General features: G+C 36.1%; 1 protein-coding gene across 1 annotated transcript; it reads left to right on the forward strand.

Annotated features, from left to right (window-relative positions):
- Positions 1 to 27408, forward strand: LOC131842805 (ATP-dependent RNA helicase DDX24-like). The gene is made up of 15 exons (XM_059191372.1): positions 1 to 180; positions 5344 to 5713; positions 5792 to 6049; positions 6134 to 6502; positions 6673 to 6825; positions 7683 to 7836; positions 10776 to 10953; positions 11488 to 11617; positions 13736 to 13868; positions 16872 to 16961; positions 17279 to 17390; positions 24719 to 24836; positions 25528 to 25705; positions 26681 to 26846; positions 27310 to 27408. The coding sequence occupies exons 1-15, from the start codon at positions 31 to 33 to the stop codon at positions 27406 to 27408; spliced, it is 2658 nt and encodes an 885-aa protein (XP_059047355.1). The 5' UTR covers positions 1 to 30.
- Positions 27409 to 27850: the final 442 nt, after the last annotated feature.

Genomic DNA, 27850 nt, shown 5'->3' on the forward strand with positions numbered 1-27850 from the left:
GGTTATCTTTGTTTCAGTTGCTTTGGAAACATGAATAAAAATTATAAAAACATGAAATGGGATACAATTGCTTTGGATGGTTTTCCCATCTCTATGACAGACAATTTTCAAGGTTTCGTGGGCCTCGAAGAATGTACTAGTTACGGATTTGATAAGGAAACAAAAAACTGCATTAAAAAGGTAACATCACATGTCGCACTTTGTTTACTATATCCAAAAACATCTGCCGGTGTTTCTTGTTCACTTATCTTCACAGTTTGAAGTGGCAATGTTATAGGTCACAGATATTGAAACTATTTGAATAATTCTTTTTCTTGGGCAAAAGATTCAAACTTTAAAAAACTTAGAAACTATACAGAATAGTCATACACCCACTTAGAATTATTACCCGTATGTAATTTTTTTTATAGTACCATGTTAGCAAACAAGCATACGGCCCATCTGATGGAAATGGGTACTGTAGCCTATAAACACACACCAGGGGTGTCACATGCACATTACCGACCTCTAAGAAACCCCTTCTTGAAAAATCCCATATTGTAGTTTCGTGAGATCATGCCACAATCGAAATGAGAGCATTATATTCGACAGAATTACTGGCTGGTGAAGGAAAGGGCAATAGAGAGCTAAATATTAATACCGCCTGCCACATTTGATTCAAATATACGTAAATTATTAAATAGTACTGTTGTATAACAATAATTGTGTGTGTCTTTTATTGTCACCCTCAATATAACTTTTTATCAAAAAAGTCAAATATGTAGGGTACTAAAATATAATCATTCCATGTAAGCCTCAATACAAGCAGTCATATTAAAAAACATGTTTCTAAAATATAAATGTGTTTTAATCCATAATATTGGCGACGAGTGATAAATTTATAGTGATAATAAATGTACAAACATGCAAGCAATTAAATTCCACGAGTACCGACCCGGGAATGAAGATTTTAGTCACTACATAGATAGGCTAAATTATTGTTTTGTGGCAAATGGAATTTGCGACGATAATGTGAAACTTGCTAATTTCTATACAATTTGTGGCTCTGAGGTGTTTGAAACGGTGCTAGCTTTGATAATACCAAGAAAATCACATGAAGTCAGTTTTAACTATGTGGTTGATTTATTGACAAAACATTATACACCTAAATCTAATGAAATCACCATGTCCTACAAATTTTACAACCGCAACCAAAGGGAAGGCGAAAAGGCGCTCGATTACTTAACAGAATTGAGGAAAATAGCTGCACATTGTAACTTTAGTAATTTGGAACGAAATCTTCGCGATCGTTTAGTATGTGGGATGCAAGATGAGAAATTGAAATTTGAGTTACTGAAACGAGACAACTTAACATACAAGGAAGTGGTGGATTGTCTAACAGCAGCAGAAACAGCACATCGTGACGTCACAATGATGCGTGCAGTGCAGCCGACCCCAAGTACATCCAGTTCAACATTTGAACCAATGGATATTGGTGCCATACGTGACAAAAATACCACCAATAATAGATATAGATTCTGTTATCGATGTGGTGATAAACATAGTGGTACATGTCGACATGTGAACTCTAAATGCAATTTTTGTCAAAAAATTGGGCATTTAGAGAAAATTTGTACACAGAAACGTAAAAATCAGAATATCCGTTACACAACTGAGGAAGATTCGAATATTCAGAATAATGATTCACTTAACGGTATATATTGTGTGAATGATATATATAATCTACAGAGAATACCGCCTATACAGGTTGATGTCTTATTGAATGGTTGCGAGACAAAAATGGAAATAGATTCGGGGGCATCATATTCAATAATAAATGTAAATACATTTGAAAAATTGCCTAAATACTTAAGGAATAAGTTACAACCAATGATTCTACGGTTATCAACATGGACAAATACATCACTGCACTTACTAGGACAATTAGATGTTGATGTGACATATAATAATAAGCAATGTCCATTAACAGTTATTGTTGCTAAAGGAAAAGGCCCTAATTTGTTGGGTCGGAACTGGTTTCAACCTCTAAATATTTCTATAAATAATATAAATTTAATAGAGCATGAGGGCATACAGTGTGAAGACTTACTAAATAAATATAAAAATATTTTTTCACATGGCTTAGGTACTTACAAAGGAGAGCCTGTAGCAATACATTTAGTCCCAGGAGCTGTCCCTAAATTTATAAAGGCGAGACCAGTACCATATGCTCTGAAAGATCGCGTAGAACAAGAGATAGACAATTTGGTCAAAGACGGTGTATTGAAACCCATACCGTATTCAGAATGGGCAACTCCCGTAGTACCCATTGTAAAAAAAGATGGCAGCATTAGATTGTGTGGTGATTACCGAAGCACAGTGAATCAAGCTACAGAATCGGATACATACCCGATGCCGACTGCTAATGAAATTTTTGCGCTCCTGGCAGGAGGACGATTTTTTACAACTTTGGACCTGGATCGAGCGTACACACAGGTGCCAGTTGATGAACAGACATCAAAACTACTGACATTAAATACAACCAAAGGTCTGTTTTCAGTACATAGACTAGCATTTGGTGTTAAAGCCAGCCCAGGTATTTTCCAGCGAGCAATGACAGCATTACTTGCAGATGTCCCAGGAGTTGCTGTTCTGCTCGATGACATTATTATTACTGGTCATACACTAGAGGAAATGAAAACTCGACTGAATATAGTTCTGCAACGTTTAACAAACAAGGGACTAAAGCTTAATCAAAACAAGTGTAAGTTTGCAAAGACGCAAGTTGAATTCTTGGGATTTCTAATAGATGCCGAGGGTATACACCCTGCAAAAAGTAAAATTAATGCAATAATAAACACGCCACCTCCAAGGAATGTTCAGCAACTTCAAGCATTCCTTGGATTATATAATTTTTATGAACGCTTTGTACCTCACAAGGCAACAGTTTTGGAGCCACTACATAGATTGTTGGACCAAAAGCAGGATTGGAAATGGAGTAAAGAGGAACAACAATCTTTTAATACCGCAAAAAGTCTACTTGCAAATGATGTCTGTCTTACACACTATGACACAAAGAAGAAACTGATTTTAACTTGTGATTCATCAGACTATGGGGTAGGAGCCGTTCTGGCACATATTATGGATAATGGTGATGAGAAACCAATAGCTATGGGATCAAGAACACTACACCCACATGAAAGACGATATTCTCAATTAGATAAAGAGGCCACGGCAATTCTGTTTGGGATTAAAAAATTCAACAATTATTTGATGGGTCGTCGATTTACAATTATAACGGACCATAAACCGCTTCTGGGAATATTTGGGACTAAGAAGAAGATACCAGATATTCTTTCACCACGATTGACTCGTATATGTTTGACCTTAGCAGCACATGATTACGAAATTGAATATAAACGTGGTAAGGAAATTAGTAATGCTGATGGACTTAGCCGCTGGCCAATGCCAGTATCATCTCAAGATATTGATACTCCAGGGGAGGTTCTCTTAATAGCAGAAACACCACATGACTTGCCATTTGGTCCAAAAGACATTGAAAGAGCAACTTCTGGAGATCCAACTCTCCATAGAGTAAAATGGTTCATTTTGAAAGGGTGGCCAGCCCGAATTACAAATAAAGAGTTACATACATATTGGTTACATCGCTTGGAGTTGAGTATACAAGATGGCTGTATTTTACTGGGAAGTCGTGTGGTATTACCAAATAAACTTAGAGAGGACATGTTAAAACTATTACACCAAACTCATAATGGTATAGTACATACTAAAGCTCTGGCTAGGAGTTATGTATGGTGGCCACAAATGGACAGAGATATAGAGAAGATGATCAGCAACTGCCATTCCTGTTTAGAAAATAGAAATATGCCAACAAGATCATCACATGAATGGATTATGCCTGCTAGACCATGGTCCCGTATTCATGTTGATTTTGCAGGACCTTTTCAAAATAAAATATTTTTGATAGTAGTAGACTCATATTCAAAATGGCCTGAGGTTCACATTGTAAATTCTATGGCATCTAGCATTGTTATCAAACATTTACGATATATCTTTGCGCAACACGGGCTTTGTGAAACATTGGTATCAGATAATGGTACATCTTTCGTGTCAAAGGATTTTGAGGACTTTTTAGTGGCTAACAAAATAAAACACATTAGGACAGCGCCATATCATCCCGCCACCAACGGGCAGGCCGAGAGAATGGTTCAAACTTTAAAAAATAAACTAAAAAAGATGACAGATGTACCTTGGGAAGTAAAATTACCAAGAATTTTGCTGACATTACGTAGTACGCCTTGCACATCAACTAAGAGAAGTCCAGCCGAATTATTGATGAATAGACAGCTGCGGACTTTATTAGACACTGTTCACCCAAATATCAATCATTACAGAAAGACAGAAAATCAGATTATACATAATGCAAATAGGAAGAATCGTGAAACTCAAGTTGGAAAGAAAGTAATGTACAGGAACTATGCAGAAGGAGAAAAGTGGAAATCTGGAACAATAATAGGGAAGGAGGGTCCTTCTAGCTATAGAATAGAAACAGAAAATGGAGAGTGTATGCATAGACACATAGATCAATTGGTAACACTTAAGGACACAGAGACAGAAGAGTTAAGAACACAGGAGACAGAAAGTGAAATACAAGAACAGGATGCAGAAGTGGAGCAGGAATTGACAAATGAAAACTTAGGTGAAGATCAGACATGGGAAACAGTGCAGGAGCAAGATATAATTGAGATACCCAGTTGTGACCAATGGGCGGACATGCTGGGAATACCATCAACATCAAATGTGGGAAAGATAAGAAACAAACCCAAAGGACATTCTAAACTCCCTTATGATAGATTGTAAATAGGATAACCATATATTGTTGATTTTTTTCAAGAGTTTGTTAATATTAGTGTTAAGCTTGAGGGAAAGGTATGTTGTATAACAATAATTGTGTGTGTCTTTTATTGTCACCCTCAATATAACTTTTTATCAAAAAAGTCAAATATGTAGGGTACTAAAATATAATCATTCCATGTAAGCCTCAATACAAGCAGTCATATTAAAAAACATGTTTCTAAAATATAAATGTGTTTTAATCCATAATAAGTACATAGAAACCAACTTGATATGGTACATGGCTAACATTGTTGTTACCTTACTAAGCCCCCACTACGTCTCGCGCCACTATATGAAGTTGCTAATCAAAGTTTTTAATATTTTTATTGTATTAATTTTTATTTAAATTTTGACATTCATTCATGACACTATCCCCCAAGTATAAAATGATTGATCAAAAAATCATAGAAAATATTTTGCATATGGTCTATGGTTTGCTTTTTTCAGAAAAAAGGTAAAAAACGCAAGAATTTAAAGGTTGTGCTTGAAACACCAACAAAGCTGAATGAAAGTGAAACACTTGAAGTACCAACAAAGAGAGTAAAATTAAGTCAAGGATTTACAGTTGAAAATTGTGATACAGTAACACCATCCTTATCAAATAAAACAAGAATCATAAATAGGGTTGACAATAGTAAAAAAGTTAAAATAAAACTTGGAGAAGACATTACTGTGGTTGTGTCCGATTTGACTCCTGAAGATATGTTGACTTGGGCTGAATTTAAACTCCCTGAACCTATATTGAAAGCACTTATGGAGTTGAACTTTAAAAAACCCACAAAAATACAAGAGCTGACCTTGCCAGCAGCTATACATGGTATGTTATAAAAGATTTTTAATTTATCTAAAATTTTAGGTTTCACAGAATAGTAAAATGGAGGGTATATTGTTACAGGTCGCAGAGATATCTTAGGTGCAGCTGAAACTGGGAGTGGCAAAACTCTTGCTTTTGGTCTGCCAATACTCACTGGTATTATGAAATTAAAGGAAAAAGCTGATGCTGGTTTAGATGTTTATGAAATACCATACAAAAAGACATCAGTGAAAAGAAAGAATGAAATGAATAAAATATCTAAACATGACAAAAAAGATAAACGCAAGAGAAATAAAGAAATTAAAAAAGATAAAGAGTCATCTGAACATGGTTATGGAAGTGGTGATAGTGACAATGAAGATATCATTCAAGACAATACTAATGCAAAAACAAAAAAAAGTATTAAAAATAAAAATAATCAAGGCAATAAGGCTACAAAAAAACAATCACCAAAAATAATTAAAAGAGATAAAAATGCAGCTGACGAATTTATAGAAGAGTTTGATGTTCCTATAAGAAAAAAACAAACATCTGATGAAGGCATAGATAGCGATGACAGTGATAATTATGTACATCTCTCTGAGATGCTTGACTCAGATGATTTAGCTGATTCAAGTGATAATGAATCTGTAAATGATGATACTCATACTGATAATAATGAAGTATCAGATGATGATGCGTCTGACAGTGATGTAGCGCTTAGTGAAGGTAGTAATGATGAGGAAGAAGGTAGTGAATTTTCAAATGATGGAGATTCTGAAGATGAAAGTGAAATGCACCAAAATGAAGAAGGTGTTGATTTATAATATTCAAATTTGTTTATACTTTTGTTTTTATTTAATAAGAATACTTTCAGCTTGAAGTCATTAGTAATATTATTTTTTTATTTAACTAGAATGGTCATGGCAGTCGTGATGCTGGCTTCTGTTGAATTAACCTTGATTGATTTTAATTTGTTACAGGCATAGGTTGCGTGAAAGTCATAGACGATGTGGATATACCTGGACATATTGTCGTAAAAACTGGGAAGCCATTGTATGCTCTGATCTTAACACCCACAAGGGAGCTTGCTATACAGATCAGCAGGCATTTAATTGCAATATCTAAATATACAGGTAAGAATTTCATCTTACTACATTATAGTGACTTGGACCTCAACTTAAAGACCCTAAGGAACTAAACACTACACAGTCATGCTCGCTATAAAGTTCAAACTTATGACGACGTGTTGGGCCGGGTCAATGTGCTCCATCTAGTACAGTTGAGTTCGATGATGGCTGACTCGTCTGTCATATTCGTGAACATGTGCTTGTGAGGACTGGTCTGTTCAGATTACAAACACTGTTTAGACTTTTTGCTTTTGCAATAACATACTGGTGGTCACTCTATTTTCCAAAATTTGAATTTAAAAATGAATCTATAATATTGTAAACATGTACAACATTTATTTGGAAAGATCATCAATTCTTCCCATTTCTTCTGAATCATTCTGAACTGATGGTAGATTTGACATATCATAAAGATATTTTGAATTTGAATTTGAGATTAAGTAAACATTTTAGTTGTCTATTACTCATAACTTAAGGTCTGCATCGTTTAGGACTACATGACACTGTGTTATTGCTTTGTTGTCATTTGTCTCAGGTTTATTATTATTTCTTCATTTTTACAGTTAATATCATTAATACCAATCATCAATAGTCCCAGAAACTTCTCTTAGGCTGTACTTTATTTTATCTATATATTTGTTGTGTATTGTATTTGGTTTGACTTAACTAATGTAATTGTATATCTGTTTTTATTATTACAGTGCCTTGTTTGTGTGTGTCTTTAACGTGAATAATTTTTTTATCTATCTATCTATCTACTGTCTGCCTGCATCTGTAAAGTCGTCTGGCAACAGTAAGATCTTAGACAAAACCTTTTTGAATTTATTGTTTTTCTAAAATCTACTTTATTATCTGCGACATAGGTATAAGAGTAGCAACAATAGTAGGTGGTTTAGCGCCGGTGAAACAGGAGAGGGTTCTGGCGCGTGGACCGGAGGTGGTGGTAGCGACACCTGGACGCCTGTGGGAGCTACTGCAGCAGGGGCAACAGCATCTACAGCAGTTGGACTGTGTCAAGTAAGTTAACAGTATTTTATAGTATCTGGCGGCCTAACGCTAGAATTAGCAATATGGTTTCACTGCCGGCAAGTCTACTACTGATGCAGGTGTAGCACTTATTACACATATATTCGAATCATGGGAAAAATCACAGGATGCTCTCGGCGTTTTTTGTGACTTGTCGAAGGCGTTTGATTGCGTAGATCATGAAACACTTTTGTACAAGCTCAAACACTATGGTATTAGAGATAATGACCTAAGTCTAATGAAAACTTATCTAGAGGATAGGGTGCAAACTGTAGATATTGATGGTGTAAAGTCTAAGGGAACTAATATAAAAATGGGCGTTCCTCAAGGTTCAATATTAGGCCCATTTCTCTTTTTAATTTATATAAATGACCTTCCCTACATGGTAGAGAAAGTTGCAGACATAGTGTTATTTGCGGATGATACTTCGTTAGTGTTTAAAATTGGTCGCCAATGTAATCAATTAGACGATGTAAATTATGCTATCTCTGCTATACTAAATTGGTTCACATGTAATAATCTATTATTGAACTCCAACAAAACTAAGTGCATTAAATTCACGCTGCCTAATGTAAAACAAGTAAATACGCAGCTATTGCTTAATGATGAAATAGTAAATTTTGTTAATGATACAGTTTTTTTAGGAATAACAGTGGACTCGAAGTTACAATGGGGGCCCCATATTTCAAAATTAGCCAGTAGACTTAGTTCTGCTGCTTATGCAATTAGAAGGATAAGACAATTAACAGACGTGGCGACGGCAAAACTTGTATATTTTAGTTACTTCCATAGCATTATGTCATATGGCATACTGCTATGGGGTAAAGCTGCCGATATAAATACTATATTTATTTTACAAAAGAGAGCCATACGTTCTATTTATGGTATGGGTTCTAGAGAGTCATTACGTCAATGCTTTAAACAATCAAATATCCTCACCGTTGCCTCACAGTACATTTATGAAAATATTATGTATACAAGGAAAAACTTAGATAGTTTCAAGAAACTTAAAGACTGTACAAGTAGAAACTTACGCAATAAAAATAAGCTAATTTTACCTAAATGCCGTCTACACAAAGTTAGTAATTCATTTTATGGTAATTGCGTAAGATTCTATAATAAACTGCCAGAGTCTACGCTAAATCTTACAGAGAGGCAATTCAAATCTTATATTAAACAAATGTTATGTAAAAAAGCCTATTATAAGATAGATGAATTTATAGATGATAGCAATATATAGCAAGAATAAGTTTATTTGCGGACAACGTTATAATTTTAATTTTCATACTGCTTTCTTGATATATGATAGCGTAGCGGCTATTGTATTGATTGCCGCATGCATCCTTATGTAAAGTGCGAATACTGTAACTACCATATAGTAATTTTTGTAGCTGTGACGTGGTCGTGTGGAATGAGTAGTCATGCTCACTAAAATGTCCAGACATGTGGCGGCGTGGTGGGCCGGGTCAATGGGCTCCCTAAAATATGGTCGAGCGCAGTGATGGCTGGCTCATCCGTCATACTCGTGAACGAGTGCTGCTTGTAGGGACTGGTCTGCTCTTATCACTACGACTGATTTAATTTTATTGCATGATTATATTTGACCCAAAAAATTAGTGCTTGCTGGTAGTTTGTATTCACACGTTTCGACTTGTAAATGTAAACTTACAAGGATTATTTAAAAGAGCAACACACAAGTTTCTTGCTCGTTCTTCTTGTGATGAGACAGCTTTCCGAACGAGTGGTAGATCAAAAACAAATTGTTATGACTATTCAAAAGTGCTTAAATTAAGTTTATTTGAAAAAAAAAAAAAAAATTCTTCCCTATACGCTGGAACCTGGTTCTTCCGGCCAGAAGCTCTCGGTTGCGATGGTAGCCATACACTTACATGAACTATCCCACTGAACTTTTTTTAATTGGATATCCCTGGACCTCACAAATATACTCGCCATCGACAGGGAATGCATCCCCACACGCTGGAACCTAACAGGTCTCGGACAGTTCGGTTTCAGAGGAGCTTCTTCCTGCGTACACTTAGATTGTGGAATGAACAACCTCCTGAGGTTATCTCACGAGACTATAGTATGCGGTTGTACAAGAAGGGTATATTAAGGTTTCTTAAGGGTCGGCAACGCGCACGTGACACCAGGGGTGTCTCAGGCGTCCATAGGCTACGGTAACCGTTTACCATCAGGTGGGCCGTATGATTCTTTGCCATCATCGTAGTAAAAAAAAAATAATGGTAACATATGAGTGACGTTACAGGCGTTACATGAAACGTTATATTGAATAAAAATTCATATTGTGGTTCCGGACTATATTAAACCTAGTATAGTTTTTTTTCGAACTATTCTAACGCTGTTGGACGTAGCTGGCCTTTACAGCTTCACCGGACGATAGAGAGCGAGTGCAGATGTCATTCCAAACCAGCGGAAGAACATATGGAGCGGCAGAAGGGCAACTCCCGCCTGACTATAGTCCGAGGGCACCGCTAGAGGTTTTCACCTCTACTCAGGCCGTCGTAATTTCGATCCCCGTTTGAATTGGACGCGGGATCGATCCCAGCCTAGTTTATGAATCAATGTTAATATGGGTTAAATAATTTGTTAATTCAATAATTATTATAACCTTGTTTGGGATATTGTAGTGGTCTAGCAGTCTAGCACACCGCTTTACGACCGACGGTCACGGGTTCGATTCCTCGCACGGCACAAACATTTGTATTCATGAGTATGTTTGTATTGTTTGTATCGGTCTGGGTGTTTTCTATGTATAATATGTATGTATTTACAAAAAAAAAACTTCTATGTATATGTATCAGTTATCTAGTACCCATAACACAAGCTTTAGCTAGTTTAACTTGGGTCTAGATGGCGCTGTGTGAATTGTCCTAATATTATTTTTATTATTATGACATTGTTTTCTTTAGGTTCCTAGCTATTGACGAAACGGACCGTATGATAGAGCGTGGCCACTTCGAAGAACTGCAGCCTCTGTTGGAACGTTTGAACTCTGATGACACCAAGCGTAGCAGTCGTCAGAACTTTGTGTTTTCCGCTACACTCACCATGGTTCACGAGCTGCCTACGCATATGAAGGGGAAAAAGGTACTGATTTGACGGCTCCTATAGTCTAGTGGTTTGTTCTAAACTGCTTTATTTGCGATAGTCGCGGGTTCAGTTCCTCGCACAGGACAAACATTTGTATTCACGAGTGTGATAGTTTGTATTGGTCTGGATGTTTCCTATATCTTATGGTTGTATCTATTATTTATATATTAAAAAAAAGTGTTTTCAAATCAAATTATTTATTAATGTAGGACATTTTAGCTGTTTAGATACGTCAATTGTTTTGTATTATATTATTCTTTGCCTACTGCTGGATGGTGGAGAAATTCTATATAGGTATAGATCCAATTGAGAAGAACTGGTAAGAAACTCAAGTGAATTTCTTTCATTTTTAATCAGTTTATTTACATAGATTACTTATATAGGTGTCTATGTCCAACATTAAATGAAAATCCCGTGAATGAACAACTATTGCCATGAACGCTCGCACGGCAATAGTTGTGTGTTGTTTTAAGTATTTATATCAGTTGTCTAGTACCCATAAAGTGAAATTACATTTTTTTTTATTACCAGGTAACAAAGAGAGGAAAAATTATAAATAGAAAGATAGAGAAGATGACGCCTCAGCAGAAGATCAAGAGACTAGTCGACATGTTGGGTATGACAGACCCCAAAGTCGTGGATATAACGGCACAAAATCTAGGTAAGTCTTTACATTTTATTTAAGAAAAGGTCATTTACGTAATATAGTAATGTATATATTATATATCTTAATCATTACATAGTATAAAACAAAGTCGCTGTCGATGTCGCTGTTTGTCCGTCCGTCCCTATGTATGCTTAAATCTTTAAAACTATGCAACGGATTTTGATGATTGATGATGGTTTTTTTAAATAGATAGTGTTTTAAGAGGAAGGTTTATATATATAATACATGTACAACCATGCCAAGCCGGGGTGAGTAGCTAGTAATATTATAAACGCGAAAGTTTGTAAGTATGGATGTTTGTTATTCTTTCACGCAAAAACTACTGAACGGATTTTGATGAAACTTTACAGTAATATAGCTTATGCATCAGAATAAAATATATGCTATATTTTTTATTGAAATTTAAATATTACAATTTAGCGCGGGGGAAACCGCGGCCACATCTTGTATAGTATATATCTTATACGTATATAAAATTCTCATGTCGCAATGTTAGTTACCATACTCCTTCGAAACGGCTTGACCGATTTTTATGAAATTTTATATTCATATTCAGGTCTGAGAATCGGCTATTAACTATTTTTCATACTCCTAAGTGATAAGGGTAAAAAGTAAGAGGTGGATAATCTCTTACTTTTTTTTTTCATTTTTTGTATTTTTTTTTTATTTATAAAAAAAATACAAAAAATGAAACAAAAATGTATGTTGCTTTAAATAATATTTTATGTATTACCCAAAATTTTCACTCTTCGAGCATCAACCCCTATTTAGTTTATTGATTTAGCGTCAAAGAACATGTTGTGTAAGGACAGCTAATAACATACGCATAATCTCGTGCGAAAGTGTGAACACAAAAAAATATATAAAAAACAATCCATAACGATTGCGCTCGCTGGTTTTATTGCGCTAAATCGCGCATATTCCAAATCGCGTGAAAAAACTTGTCGTGTAAAGACAGCTAAAGATAAAGACCTAATCACGTGCGAAAGCGTGAAAACAAAAAATAGATAAAAACAGTCCCTAACGATTGTAACAATCTCTAACGATTGCATTGGCTTTCCCGCGATTCTGATCGCGTGTGAAAGAACATGTGTAAAGGCAGCTAATGACATACGCCTAATCACGTGCGAAAGCGTAAACACAAAAATAGATAAAAACAATCCCTCACGATGCTTGCACTGGCTTTCCCGCACTAAATCGCACGCCCTTCTGATCGCCCGTGAAATAACGTATCCCATCAAAAACATAAATGTGAAATGATAGCCGAGTTTAACATAATGATATATGCCTTGATTGTTGACTTCTACGACAAAACAGGTAAGATCTAAATGGGTGCCAAGTTCAATGGTCTGTCCTGAAATGTATTTATAACAATATAAAATATTATTTCTTCTTATAACTTAGGATAATATACTGTAGCCTAAGGTCTGACTTGGCCAGTTCTCATATACGAAATATACTGATTTCATTTTTTCCTTTATATTCACCTAATTACCTATCTGCATGCCAAATCTGAACTTCCTAGGTCATCTGGAAGTGGGTTATAATTTTGAACTATAGTTGATCAGTGATAAAAATGACGATATTTGGACGTTAATATCTAAATAACCGTTTGAGATATGTTTATGAAATTTGGAACACATATTTATCTCGCAAGTCTCAATATATGAACCAAATTTGACAGGTCAAAAGTGGCTCCAAATGGTTCGTGTAAATGTACACACGGTGCTGCTCGCCAGTTACTTGAAACTCAGCTTGACATGCTACCGCGTGTCTAGATCGTGTAAACGCATCTATAAACAAACAAACTGACAATTTATGTCGCGTCCTGATTTTACTATACTTAACAAGTTGATGACCGCATTGAAAAAACTTACTTCTCACATACGGACCGGCATTTTTAATTGTTAATTACGTATATTATTTTTTAAATATGTTTTAGTGTTCAATAATTCGAGGTTGACATTATTTAACACCTATATTTATTTCAATTAAAGTGCCCACGAGTGATCACCAGGTCCCAACGTGTAAATTTACTTTTGTTGAGGGACCCACCGGTGGGCATGCGGTCTTAAACGTGTTAAAGATATTATATGTAAATATATCTTACAGGTACATCGGAAACTTTAACAGAGAGTCGAATAGCGTGCTCATTGGAACAGAAAGACGCCTATTTATACTACATAGCAAAAAACCACCCCGGAAGAACTATAGTGTTTTGCAATTCTATAGGCTGTGTAAGAAGGTACGAATTGTAATAGAAATAGAAATAGAAATAATCTTTATTCAAATAAACTCATTACAAACACTTTTGAATAGTCATATTATGATTCTACCACTCATTCGGAATGCAGATTCATCACAAGAAGAATGAGCAAGAAACTTGTGTGTTGCTCTTTTTAATAGATGTTTTTTTATATAAATAATTACAGTATAACAAGTAAGAGGCATGCAATAATCAACATAGAAATCGCTACGCACTCATTATTAGTGTAATCAGATAATATTGTCAGTGTAAATTTTTTCTACAAAAACATTATTATCGTTTACGAATTCTTCAATTTTATATTAAGGGGGTCTTCCTATGTGATGGGTTGAAAAAATCGATTTTTTTTTTTTCATAAATTGCTCCCTTAACATGTCTAGAATACGGTAGTAAAGCGATTTTAGAAAATTCGAAGTCGTTTTAAAGATACAGCAGGTAAAAGAAAGAGCGGTTCGGAGCGGTGAGTTGGCAGTTAGAGACCAGGCCTATTGTGTACCGTCGGCTTTATACCTGGCCTCCCTTTTATTAATATATTTGTTTATACAAGTTTAGACACGTTTCTACAGACTTAAAAAGGATAAAACCAATAAAGGAATAGGAGGAAAAGGAGCAGGTAAACTTACTGATAAAGTTATCCAAGAAATTACAAAATTCTACGGATTAGCAATTCGACGCCATCCAGATTCGCTTGAAGATATGAGAAAGGAAGTTTGGGCAACGTACTATCATAAATGTTCTTCTGATGAAAACCCTCAGCATCAATTTTGTCCAGAAGGCGAAGACAGTTGGTGTAAATGGCGTAAGGCTGAAGCTAATAATGAACTGGACCAATTTCATCACGATAAACCACCTCTAATTCCGCAAGTCCAAGAAGCTATCAAACCGGTTTTCGAAGATTTATCGAAAGACGAATTATTAATTCGTTGTTTAGGAGCAGAGACACAAAACAATAACGAATCTTTGAATTCTTTGATTTGGACTTTCGCTCCTAAACATCTTCATTCTGGTCCCAAAGTTGTTGAAATTGCTAGCTACTTAGCAGTTATTATCTTTAATGAAGGTTTTCAAGGTATTTTAAAAGTTATGTCGATTATGGGATGCCCTGTTGGTCGTGAAGCCCAAGCGTATGTTGAGAAACGGGATGAAAAGCGAATCTTACGCTCTGAGCGGCGCGTAAGTGATGTCGTTAAACAAGCCAGGATTGACTCAAGAGCTGAACAATCTGCTTTAAAAGAGTTTCACGAGGAAGAGGAAGGAATACTCTATGGACCAGGCATCGCCGATTGAGAGTAAGTTGATATTTTAATAGTTTTTAACGGACTTGAAACTTTAAACGCGTTTTTCTCAAAACTGTGTTTTTCAAACTTTCCTCCATTGTATCTCAGAAACGGCTGGACCGAATTACTTGAAATTTACAGGGCACACTCAATATATGTAAACGCATGGAATGAACTATTATCAATCGAAAATTTTCAAAACTTCGATTTTTTTATAGCAAAAAACAAAAAAAAAAACGCCTAATTTGCAACTTTTATTTCAAATGTCTATCAAAAATCCAATTTTTTTTATATTCATTTGATTATAGGTCATTCCGTGCTTTTAAGCCTACAAATTAAAACGCCGTTCTTTTTTTTTTTCAGATAAGCCGATCAGCCGGAATCGTGGAGGAAGTGGGAGCTCTTTTTTTCGAGGCGGGGGTGTTCAGAGCGCTGTAACTCTAGTTTGACTGAATATTTTTAGCTGAAATTTTATATTTATACTGTCCAAATATGTGTTAATAAATGATAAAAAACTTGAAGCTCTAAATATTTACTGGTCGTAGAAAAAAAATCCTAAAATATCCCTAAAAAACAGGCCGTCACATAGGAAGACCCCCTTAAGCTTTTTTGCAAAGGAAGTGTTTTATTTGACATTTAAATCATTTTTCTGGCAGATTTACCTTACGCAATTGCCATAAAACGAATTACAAACTTTAGCCAAACGACATTTAGGTAAAATCAGTTTGTTATTGTTACGTAAGCTTTTATTAGTGCAATCACTAACTCTTTTGAAACTGTCTATATTCTTCCTGGCATTGAAATTTTATATATTCTTTATTGCGCTCAGAAAATACAGCAATAAACTAATAATTTTTCTGAATAATTCATACAGCGCCATCTAGTCCTAAGCTACGCCGAGCTTGTGTTAAGGGTACTAGACAACTGATACCTGTACTTAGATATTCATTTTTACAATTACATATTATAAATAGAAAATTAGTCTGACCGTTAACAATTATACTCATGAATACAAATGTTTGTATCGTGCGAGGAATAGAACCCGCGATCATTGGAACTAAAGCCCTGTGCTAAACTAGACAACCGAGCTCGTCTAAAATAATTTAGACACAATGTAAGTAGATTTATGCCTGAAAGAGATCTCTTGACTGTAAGACCCAAAAAAAACAGTGGCAGAGATTGGTAATGAATGGGTAGTAATTATTTTTATCATTTACATTTGTTTTACAAAATCATATAAAACAATTATTGTATTATTAAATTAATATTACAAAATCATATTATAACATTGAAGAGTTCCTTAACGATAATATTGTTTTTGTAGAAAAACTTAAAATTAATAGCGCTGAGAATATTAACTGATTGCACTAGGAATGAGTGCATAATGGTTTCTATGTTGATTTTATTACTCGTCATTGTGTAATTATTTGTATAAAATAAAACATCTATTCAAAAGAGCAACACACAAGTGTCTTGCTCATTCTTCTTTTGATGAATCTCCGTTCCGAATGAGTGGTAGAATCAAAAATATGACTATTCAAAAGTGCTTATATAGAGTTTATTTGAATGAAGATTATTTCTACTTTAATTTATTATTACTACTGTAATTATTAATATAAAATGTAAATTAAATTTTAAAAATTATTTTCAGTATACCAAATAAACAATTTTCTTTCTTTCTTAATTTCTGTAACTTTTTTTGCAGGTTGGCACAATTGTTCACTTTACTGAGTTGTCCTTTACTGCCTCTCCATGCTAGTATGCCGCAAAGACAGCGCCTGAAGAATCTAGAAAGGTAAGTAGAAATCTTTATGTTACCATCAATAATAACGTTGTTTTGCCATAATTTAAGTACAAAGTGGAAATTGAAGGTTGTATGTACTTATAATGCCAAATCATATAAAATTAAAATAAAATATATGTTAATAAAATAATACAAAAATCTACGGGTGGGTACACCCTTATCATTGAGGGGTATGAAAAGATGATGGCTGATTCTCAGACTGATATACCTACAAAATTACGTAAAAATTTATAAAGTCGTCTCGGAGGAGTATGGTAACTGACATTGTGACACGAGAATTTTATATATTAGATATTTTCTGTGAACAGGTTCAGGGATGATCCGCACGGGGTGCTGGTGGCGACGGATGTGGCTGCTCGAGGGTTGGACATCCCCAATGTGGATCACGTCATACATTACCAAGTGCCAAAGACTGCTGAGGTAACTATCCACAATTTAATAGAACTTACATAAAAGGTAAGCAAATTTAAATATTTGCTTACCTTCGTAGTCTAACGGTTTAGCGGATCGTCCTGTTTTAGATGATACAGGTTTGATTCCTCGTACGCTAAGTATTTGTATTCATAAGTATGATTGTATCAGTCCGGATATTTTTATTTGTTTACAAAAAATATATATAAGTATTTGTATCAATTGTTTAGTACCCATAATACAAGCTCTGCTTAGCTTGGGACCAGATGGCGCTGTGTTAAATGTCCAGGGATATAATAATAGTAATAAAAAACTCTTTATTATGTACACAGATGAATTAATAAAAAAATATAGTAAATAGTAAAATAATTAAAAAAGGCAGTCTTCGCTAAAAGTAATCTCTTACCGACAATCTAGAAGAGAGGACTTATGTACATAGAATAGGGTAGGTGGCACACATAAGACACTATTTACTATACTACTAAATATACATACTTACATTAGTGATAATTATTATTATTATACGAAGGAGTGACAGCACTCCTTCCCTGTGGTATTTCTTTTTAAATTTGCATAAAAAGTACATTTAATAAATAAAAAAAACTATATAAACTCTACCACGTATTTGGCACAATATCTTCTTATATATAAAATTCTCGTGTCACAGTTTTTGTTCCCATACTCCTCCGAAACGGCTTGACCGGTTCTCATGAAATTTTATGAGCGTATTGAGTAGGTCTGAGAATCGGCCAACATCTATTTTTCATCCCCCTAAATGTATATTTTTTATTTTTTAGACAAAATTTTGTTTCTATTTTTTTTTGATACTACATACAATCCTAAATTTTCACTCTTCTATCATCAACCACTATTTTTTTATAGCGTTATTAATTTATATGGCAAAACAACGTTTGCCGGGACAGCTAGTGTTGGGTAAAAAAGGGAACTAAGGACCAACCTGGTTCGTGTCGTCCCCGCGTGCAGGTCTTAATATACGCGTAGCCGTTTCACTTTAAAAACGCACAACACTACGATGAATTTCACTGGATGATGTACTAATCAGATGATTGCGCGAAGATCGCGGCTGATGGTTCCGTTAACGTTGATTCGCGGAGAATATGTTGATTTGCGTGTGCTCGACGCGACGTACAACGAACGACTCATTTTGTTGATGCTACCCCCAGATTTGGTGGATAAAAATAGGAGTAGGATTTAGGGTAGTAACATATTGCAAGTTGGCTAGAAATTAGTAGATTTATATCAACCATACCGCCCCCCAAAGAGCCTCTAAGCTCTTTAGAGAATAAAAAAAAAGTAAGATATGAAACTGCAAAGGTTTCCAATAATGTTAACTAAAAAAAAAAAATAATAATAATAATGAGATGTAACTAAACTAATAATACTATAAGCTAAGGTTCGATAGCATAAGAATAATGATCGGCTTTAGGCACAAGGTAATAATGGACAAATCTTGACTACTGGTCGAAGTAACGTACCAGTAGAAGTTTTCAACTCTACCACCCTAACAGTACCGTCAGAACCTGGACAAATTTTAGTTACCCTAGCAATTTTCCAACGAAATGGTGGCAAACCGGGATCCTTCAGCAAAACCAACTCGCCTACTTGAACGTTAGGTAGTTTAGCAAGCCATTTGGGTCGCTGTTGTAATGTATGAAGATATTCGGATTGCCAACGCTTCCAAAAATGCTGAGTTATTTGCCGTACTAACTGCCAACGCTTGAGAAGATTTGATTCTATTATTTCTTCTTCAGGTAATGCCTGAAGAGGTTTACCGATGATAAAATGGCCAGGAGTTAAAACGTCTAGGTCATTTGGATCATTTGTCATAGGTACTAAAGGACGTGAATTTAGAGCAGCCTCTACTTTAGTGAAGATGGTAGCTAATTCTTCGTAGACCAGTGAGCGATCACCAATTACACGAGTAATGATTAATTTGGCAGAGCGAACAGCACTCTCCCATAAACCACCCATGTGTGGACTGGCGGGAGGATTCAAATGCCAAACTATTTGTTGATGAGCTAAATATTTATGGATTTCCTCATGAGAATTTATAATATGTTGCGTAACATCTTTTAGATAATTCCGAGCACCAACAAAATTGGTACCGCAATCGCTAAATACGTCGCTAGGAAGTCCCCTACGAGAAACAAACCGATCGAAGCATGCAAGAAACGCTTCAGTAGACAACTCTGAAACAATTTCCAGATGAACACATTTGGTTGTAAAACATACAAAAATACAGAGATACGATTTTACGGACTTGGCGTTTCGGATACGAGAAGTTTTTAAGAAAAACGGGCCCGCAAAATCGATCCCAACCTTTTGAAAAGGTCGACAGGATGTTACTCGGTGGGAGGGTAGATCTCCCATAAACGGTTCAATAGATCTAGGTCGTGATCTATAACAACGTTGACAACGAAAAATTTGTTGGCGGACAATTCGACGCGCTGATAAAATCCAAAAGTATTTTTGTAATAAATTTAGAAGGGAATTTAGACTAGGATGTAAAAAGACATGATGATAATAGTCAATTATCAATCGTGTCACGTGGTGTGCCTTAGGAAGTAACAATGGATGCCTTGTGTGGTACGGCAAATTAGAATTGGTAAGCCTTCCACCTACTCTTACGAGACCGATGTTGTCGAAAAATAAATTAAGTCTCATGAGACCACCTTTAATAGATTTGTTTTCCTGTAGCCTTTTAATTGTTCCAGAGAATTCCGAAGACTGAACCAATCGAATGATAGTGTGAGTGCTATCAATCAACTCGGCCACACTAATTGGTCCAGTTCTTCGTTGTGAAGGCTTGCGTAGATTGTGACAGAAACGTTTGCACCAAGCTACTATACATCGTAACTTGGTAAACGAGCTGTACTTGGTGAGAAAAGGAGGCTCCGTAATAGTATGCGTGACATAAGCTGCAGGATAGGAGGACCGTACACCAGGCAAGTCGGCTTCGCTAAGTTCTGATGATTCATTAGGCCATGTTGAATCGTCCATTTCAAGCCATGATGGACACCACCATAGGGGATGATCAACTAATTCAGTAGGAGTAAGGCCTCGACTGGCTGAATCAGCTGGATTCATCATGGACGGTACGTGTTTCCACGTGACATTGGAAAATAAATTTTGGATTTGGGATACACGGTTCCCTTCATAAGTTTGAAGTTTGTGAGGTGAAGTTTTAAGCCACGATAGGACTATGTTCGAATCACACCAAGCAATGACAGTAGTGATTGACATTTTGACATTTAAAATGTCAAACACGTGTTTGGTTAAGCGAATGAGTAAAAGTGCACCGTTTAATTCCAATTTGGGAATAGTTAGTTTTTGTTTGAGTGGTGCTACCCGTGATTTTGCAAGTAATAATTTAACATAATTACCATGAGTATTTTGAATACGCAGATAGATGCAAGCGGCATACCCGCGCTCGGACGCATCACTGAAACCGTGCAATTGACATACAAAAGGTTGATCAGTGATAACGTAACGTGATATAGATACTTTATTAAGATGAGGAAAATCTGCTATTAATTCCGACCAAGATTTTTGTATAGCAGGGGGAAGTGGATCGTCCCAACTCTTTTGTGTTGACCACAGCTGTTGCATAAGGTGCTTGGCGTAGAAAGTGACAGGAGCTAAAAATCCACATGGATCGTAAAGTCTCGCGATGTTAGACAAAACGCCACGCATGGTCATGACATTACTCATGTTTGAGACATGATAGATGAAGCTATCCGTTTTTGCGTTCCATTCGATGCCCAGAATTTTGAAGATGTCACCCTGCTCCTCGAAACGGTATGGTGGCTCGCAATGATCGGAGGTGAAAGATTCCAAGAACTCCTTTGAGTTGCTTGACCACTTGCGCAAATCGAAACCGCCTTGAGAGAGAATGGCAACCAGATTTTGCTGCAATTGCTGAGCAGAATCAAGACAATGAGACCCACTAACTATATCATCTACGAATGTATCTGCTAGCAATACCCTACAAGCCTCAGCATATTGGCTAGTATTTAAATGAGCTAACTCGTGAATGACGCGAATAGCTTGATAAGCAGAGCTCGTGACGCCGTATGTTACGGTAGTTAACTCGTACTGCTTCAAGGATTCAGCAGGAGAAGCGCGCCAGAAGATAGTTTGGTATCTGCAGTCGTCATCATGCATGCGCACCTGTCGATACATTTGTTTTATGTCGCATGTGAAGACAATTTTGTGGAGTCGAAATCGCAAAATAATATCTTCAATATTTTTTTGAAGTTTGGGACCGGACATAAGTACCTGATTAAGTGAAACACCTGTAGAGCTAGAGGCTGATGCATCATATACAGCACGAAGTTTTGTGGTACTACTGTGTTCACGTAGCACACCATGATGGGGAATATAATATCGGTCACTTGATACTGGACCTGACACTTGACGCATATGGCCAGCTTCAATGTAATCCCTCATAAAGGCAACATAAAGTTCATGCAACTTCTCATCCTTAAGCATGCGACGCTCCAAATTATGAAATCGCTTTAAGGCGGTGGTGTGTGTTTCACCCAAAGGCTTATGATCCACTTTGAAAGGTAACCGCACAATGAAGCGACCAGTGCTATCCCTTGTGTGAGTGTTAGTGAAGTGTTTTTCACAAATAATGTTTTCAGGATCTTGTATAAGTTGACCGGGAGGTTCCTCAGATTCCCAGAACCTTGAAAGGTTAAAATTAATATCTGTGGTACAGGCCATGGAGACCACACCACAAGTCTGCTGCGATGCTGTGGGAGCCTTGCCCATGATGATCCAACCTAAGATGGATGAATGCGCAGTGGGCATGTCTTCACCCAGGCTACGTTGTTCACCATCAATAATTTTATTAAAACAGTCAACACCTAAAAGAACATCTATTTTTCCCGGCATTGAAAAGTTGTTATCAGCCAAGACTAAGTTTTTGCATTTATCTAAAATGCATTTATTTACCATAACTGATGGGAGATTACCTGTTATGCGTTTTAGGATGATACAATTAGTTGATATGGTCTTGGTAGGATCCATAAAAGATTTTATGTTGCAGTGTATCATTCCTCGACTATGCTGAGCTGATGAAGCACCTAAACCAAGAACACTGCTAGACGGTGAACGTGGCAGTCTAAGTTGTTGTGCAAGATTTTCGGTTACAATTGAAACCTGAGAACCATTGTCGATGAGAGCACGAGCTGAATGGTAATATCCATTGACATCTCGTACACTGACAATAGCAGTACCCAAAATCATAGTGGATTTACATTCGACACCATGGATAGATTGAAGTTGAGCTATGGAACCCACTGTCGACACAGCAACTTCATTATCTTTTGGGTAAGGTTTCAGTTGATCGGATGAGATGTGTAGCTTTGTATGGTGTCGGCCACGACATACTCTGCATACACTTTGTGAAATGCATTTTGAAATATGATGAGTTCTTAAACAATTAAAGCAGAGTTTATGTTGAAAAACAAAGGATTTTCTTTGTTCCGGAGTCATTGTATCAAATTTAGAACAGTAATATAGACTATGTTTATCCTGACAGCAAGGACAAATAATTGTACTAAGTTTATTTTTATTGTTTGATTCAATGACTGTTAATGTACTACTAGTAGAAGCCCTATGTATAGAAGCACTAACATTTTCTAAAACATGTAATTGATTTTCCAAAAATTTAATTAAATTCTCAAATGTAGGTATAGTTTTAATGTCAACTTGAGATTCAAATTTGCTTCTTAAATCCAGTGACAATTTTCTAAGAATTATATGAAGCAAAAGAAAACTCCAAGATTTAGTATTCATGTTTAAGGCATCAAGAGCTTGAGTGCTCTCTTTAATGGTGAATAAGAATTTTGTTAAAGTTTTTAAATTTAATTGTGTTAAATTTGGCAAATTAAGAATTGCTTCTACATGTTTATCAGCGATAACTCTCTTGTTTTCATAGCGTTCTGTTAATAAATTGTAAGCAACTTGATAGTTCTCACTAGATATTACTAAATGCTTTACCAAAGAGAGTGGTTCCTTATCCAAAACACTCAATAAATAGTGTAACTTTTGAACAGAACTTAAACTATCATTATTATGAATTAGACTGTTGAAAATTGAGATGAAGTTTGGCCACTCTATGCTCACACCTGAGTACCTATTTAGAGATATCTTGGGAAGCTGAAAGGCAGGTTCAGATTTAGATGATGAGTGTTGAAAACCACTGGCATTGTCACTCTTTGTTTGTATTGAACTATGCAAAACTTGAACAGAATAAAACATATCCATAAAAGTTGAATATCTGTTTTCCAACTCCTCACGAGATTTGTCACTTACAGACTCAGTACTAGACATAAGAATAGCAAAAGCCTCCTCGAATTGTTGCCTAAACCTTTCAATATCCTTAAATCGCACCATGAAACCAACTTGCTCTTGTGAAGTTAAGTTTGGATTTTGGCTAAGTTTACCTGCAAGTTCATACACATTTCGCATGTTTTTGTAACTCAGATCGCAGTTTGTGGCATACGCTTTAATATTTGCCATCGTATTTTGATGTTATTTAACCAAAATAATTTAATATTTTCCTAAATGATATACGAAAATTAAAATGTAAACAAAAGTTAAACTAACAATTTGATTGAATGAATTAATACTGACGGGTTATGATTGACAACTTACTGTTCTGTGTTGCCAACAATGAGTTATGATTTTTGCTTAAAGCTTTATTGACAGCCAATGAATGATACTGATTTGATGGAATGAATGACAAGGTGAAATATGAGCAAAATGGCTGATATGTACGGCGGTTGATATGACAATGAAAAATGACTTGCAATACTTGATGAAATTATGAGATGAATATGATAATCAGATGATTATGAAATATGATTTATTTATGGGTTTTGAGATGAATGATGGTGATCCGGCTCGAAGGACCATGAAGAATGTTGGGTAAAAAAGGGAAACTAAGGACCAACCTGGTTCGTGTCGTCCCCGCGTGCAGGTCTTAATATACGCGTAGCCGTTTCACTTTAAAAACGCACAACACTACGATGAATTTCACTGGATGATGTACTAATCAGATGATTGCGCGAAGATCGCGGCTGATGGTTCCGTTAACGTTGATTCGCGGAGAATATGTTGATTTGCGTGTGCTCGACGCGACGTACAACGAACGACTCATTTTGTTGATGCTACCCCCAGATTTGGTGGATAAAAATAGGAGTAGGATTTAGGGTAGTAACATATTGCAAGTTGGCTAGAAATTAGTAGATTTATATCAACCAGCTAGTATGGATATATTTTTTATATTACAAATGTTTGTTTAGAATTACGTACATCGCAGCGGACGGACGGCTCGTGCCAACAAGGAGGGTCTTACCATACTCATGATGGAGCCATCCGAGGCATACCTTTATGCGAAGTTGTGTAAAACGCTCAACAAAAGTAAGTCATTGTTTACGCTGCAGTTCGGCCGTTCAGAGTTAAGTCAACATGTGACCAAATAACCTTGAAACAGCGCAGTTAGACGTGGTTTCACTTTTAAAAACTATTGTTTTTATATTTGTTAAAAAGTTAATCATTTTCACCCAAAGTTAATGTGTTCATTGTAAGTTGGAATCATTATTAAATCTTTAATGTTTTCACTCGTTAATAAGGCAGATAAAAGATATTTAAAATTTTTGCGTAAATGTACGTCAGTTCAAAGTTACATCGCCCGTTCGATCCTGACCTGTCAGAAACACAAACTCTGACCGCCGAAATTTAATATTGAATTCGCTTACAATAGTTCCGTAAAGTAAACTAGATGTCGCTACCTCATTTATGTCGTAAGTTCTAAAACTCGGTGGCAAGATTTTTTTTATTATATCATATCGATCCTCCGTCCAAATCTAAACGGTGATCGTGATTAAGACGCCCTGAACCTGAACCCTAGCGGTATCCGTCAGGCGGGAGTTGGTATTCAACCGCTCCATAAGTCCTTCCGCAGGTTTGGAGTGCCATATGCACTCGCCCCTAGCAGCCAACAGTACAAGCTCATACTACATCCCATAATTGTGAATATAACTAAATGTCTCTGTCTACCATATTCAGAGTAATGGTCGTGATGTTATACATTCGTATTACAATTATCCAGCATCCGAACTGCCAACGTTCCCGGTGCCCGCGCACGCTCTACCACCCCTCAAAGAGCTGATGACGACAGCGCGAGAGGTGGATGCTCTTCTGCTGAGGAGACGAAGAACTGCACAAGCGCAGGGCTGGCGAGACAAGCTGGCCAAGGAGATGGACATGATCATCGACGACGATGACCTGTATCCTTTTTATACAATTGCCGAAAAGCGTGTTTAAAATTAATAATAGTAATAATCTCAGGACAGTTAACACAGCGCCATCTAGTCCCAAGTTAAGCTAGCTAAAGCCTGTGGTATGGGTACTAGATAATTGATAAATACATAGATATTGTCATATTGAATATACACGGGAATCGAGACTACAGCCTGAGCCGAGGTTCGAACCCTTAGCGGTGTCCTCAGGTTAAAGTCGTATCCGTCAGGCGGGAGTTGGCCTTCAGCCGCTCCATAAGTCCTTCCGCGGGTTTGGAGTGCCATCTGAACTCGCCCCCTATCGTCCGGTGAAGCTGTAAGGACCTGCTGCGGCCAACAACAATAGACTACATTAAAAAAGGGGTTAAAATATAGGATGTAATTTGAATGGCAAAGAAGCTCGATATTTTATTTATTAGAGTGACGGTATGTGTTTATTAATTAAGGTTGACTGAACAAAGATTGAGTGCTTCTATGTTGATTATCGCATGCCTAATCCTTGTTAATGTGTATTTACTTAGAATAACATTTATTTAAAAGAGCAAAACAAGTTTCTAGCTCATTCTTCTTGTGATGAGGCCGCGTTCCTAATGAGTGGTAGAATAAAAAAATGTGATTAATCAAATTCAAATTAAAAAATCATTTATTCATGTAGGACATTTTAGCCGCTTAACGTCGAATATTTTACATTATACTTTTATTTTTTTCTCTACTGTCCAGTTCGGTATATAGATCCAATTGAGAAGAACTGGCAAGAAACTCAATTGAATTACTTTTTTTTAAAAGCCAGTTTATATACAATGTATATTTATATAGGTGTCTATGTCTAACATTAAATGAAAATCCCGTGCATAAACAACAATTGCCATGCCCGCTCGTCATTCAGAAGTGCTTATATTAAGTTTATTTGAATAAAGTTTATTACTATTTCTATTTTTTAAGTCAACCTTAACTCGTACCCAGTCCCGTTCAAAACGTGGACCCTTCAATAGATAAAGCCTTGAAATCCAAGAAGAGGCAGCTGGCGTCGCTCCTCTCAAGGCCCATGTTTCCTCGAGGTTTCTCATTCAAGTACCCAACATTGAACGACCCAGCAATGTTTGCCAAAAGTGATGATAACGCGTTGCAGGTGAGAATATTCTGTTATTCTTAAACTAGCTGTTACCCGTAACTTCGGCTAATCGTCGAGGAATTAAAAGAAATAAAATTTCTAAAATAAAGGAAACCTAAATTACTCCTTATAACATTTTATGAAAACCTGGTCCGATTTTGACGGGACTTTTACTCACAGATAGCTAATGTTAGAAGCAATAACTTTGCCAAGTTTTATTTTAGAAACATTAACTTTGACAGGGGTCTAGCCAGAACTAAGAGATAGACAGACACACATAATTATTTTCATATGTATTTAGTGAAAAGCTCTTAATATGAAATTACAAACAGACATTTCAATGTTATTTGTTTTATGTAAATGTTTGTGTCGTGCGAGGAATCGAACCCACGAATGTCGGAAGTAAGGCGATAGTCAATGGACCTATAGTCGAAATGTGCAGATTTCAGAAAGGAAGAACTTAATGTTAATATTATTTCAGGTAATGAAGAAAGCCATTCAATCGGGAGAACTGAAAAAAGAGAAAAGAAAAAGCAAAAACGCTCCGCTACTGAAACTTCAGAAAACTTTAAGGAAATAAATGTTATTTTTGAAAATACTGCGTTGTTTTTGGTACCGTTAAATTTAGGTATGACAATTCACACAACGCCATCTAGATTCAAGCTAGGCAGAGCATGTGTTATGGGTACTAGACAACTGATATAAAAATATATAGTTTTTTTTATATACATGGAAAACACCCAGACCGATACAATCATACTCACGAATACAAAAGTTTGTACCGTGCATACATTTGTATTCTTGATTATCATTGTTTGTATCAGTCTGGCTGTTTTCTATGTATATATATATTTACAAAAAAAATCGAAGTATTTATATCAGTTGTCTAGCAACTATAACTAGATGGCGCTGTGTTAGTTCTCCAGGGTTATTTATATCTTTTTCTAGCTTTTGCCCGCGGCTTCGCTCGCGTGAATTTATCCCCTTAGGGGTGGAATTTATCAAGATCCTTTCTTAGCGGA

The sequence above is a fragment of the Achroia grisella genome, unplaced genomic scaffold (genome assembly GCF_030625045.1).
Source record: "Achroia grisella isolate CSIRO2021 unplaced genomic scaffold, CSIRO_AGI_Agris_v1 utg2506, whole genome shotgun sequence".
NCBI lineage: Eukaryota > Metazoa > Arthropoda > Insecta > Lepidoptera > Pyralidae > Achroia > Achroia grisella.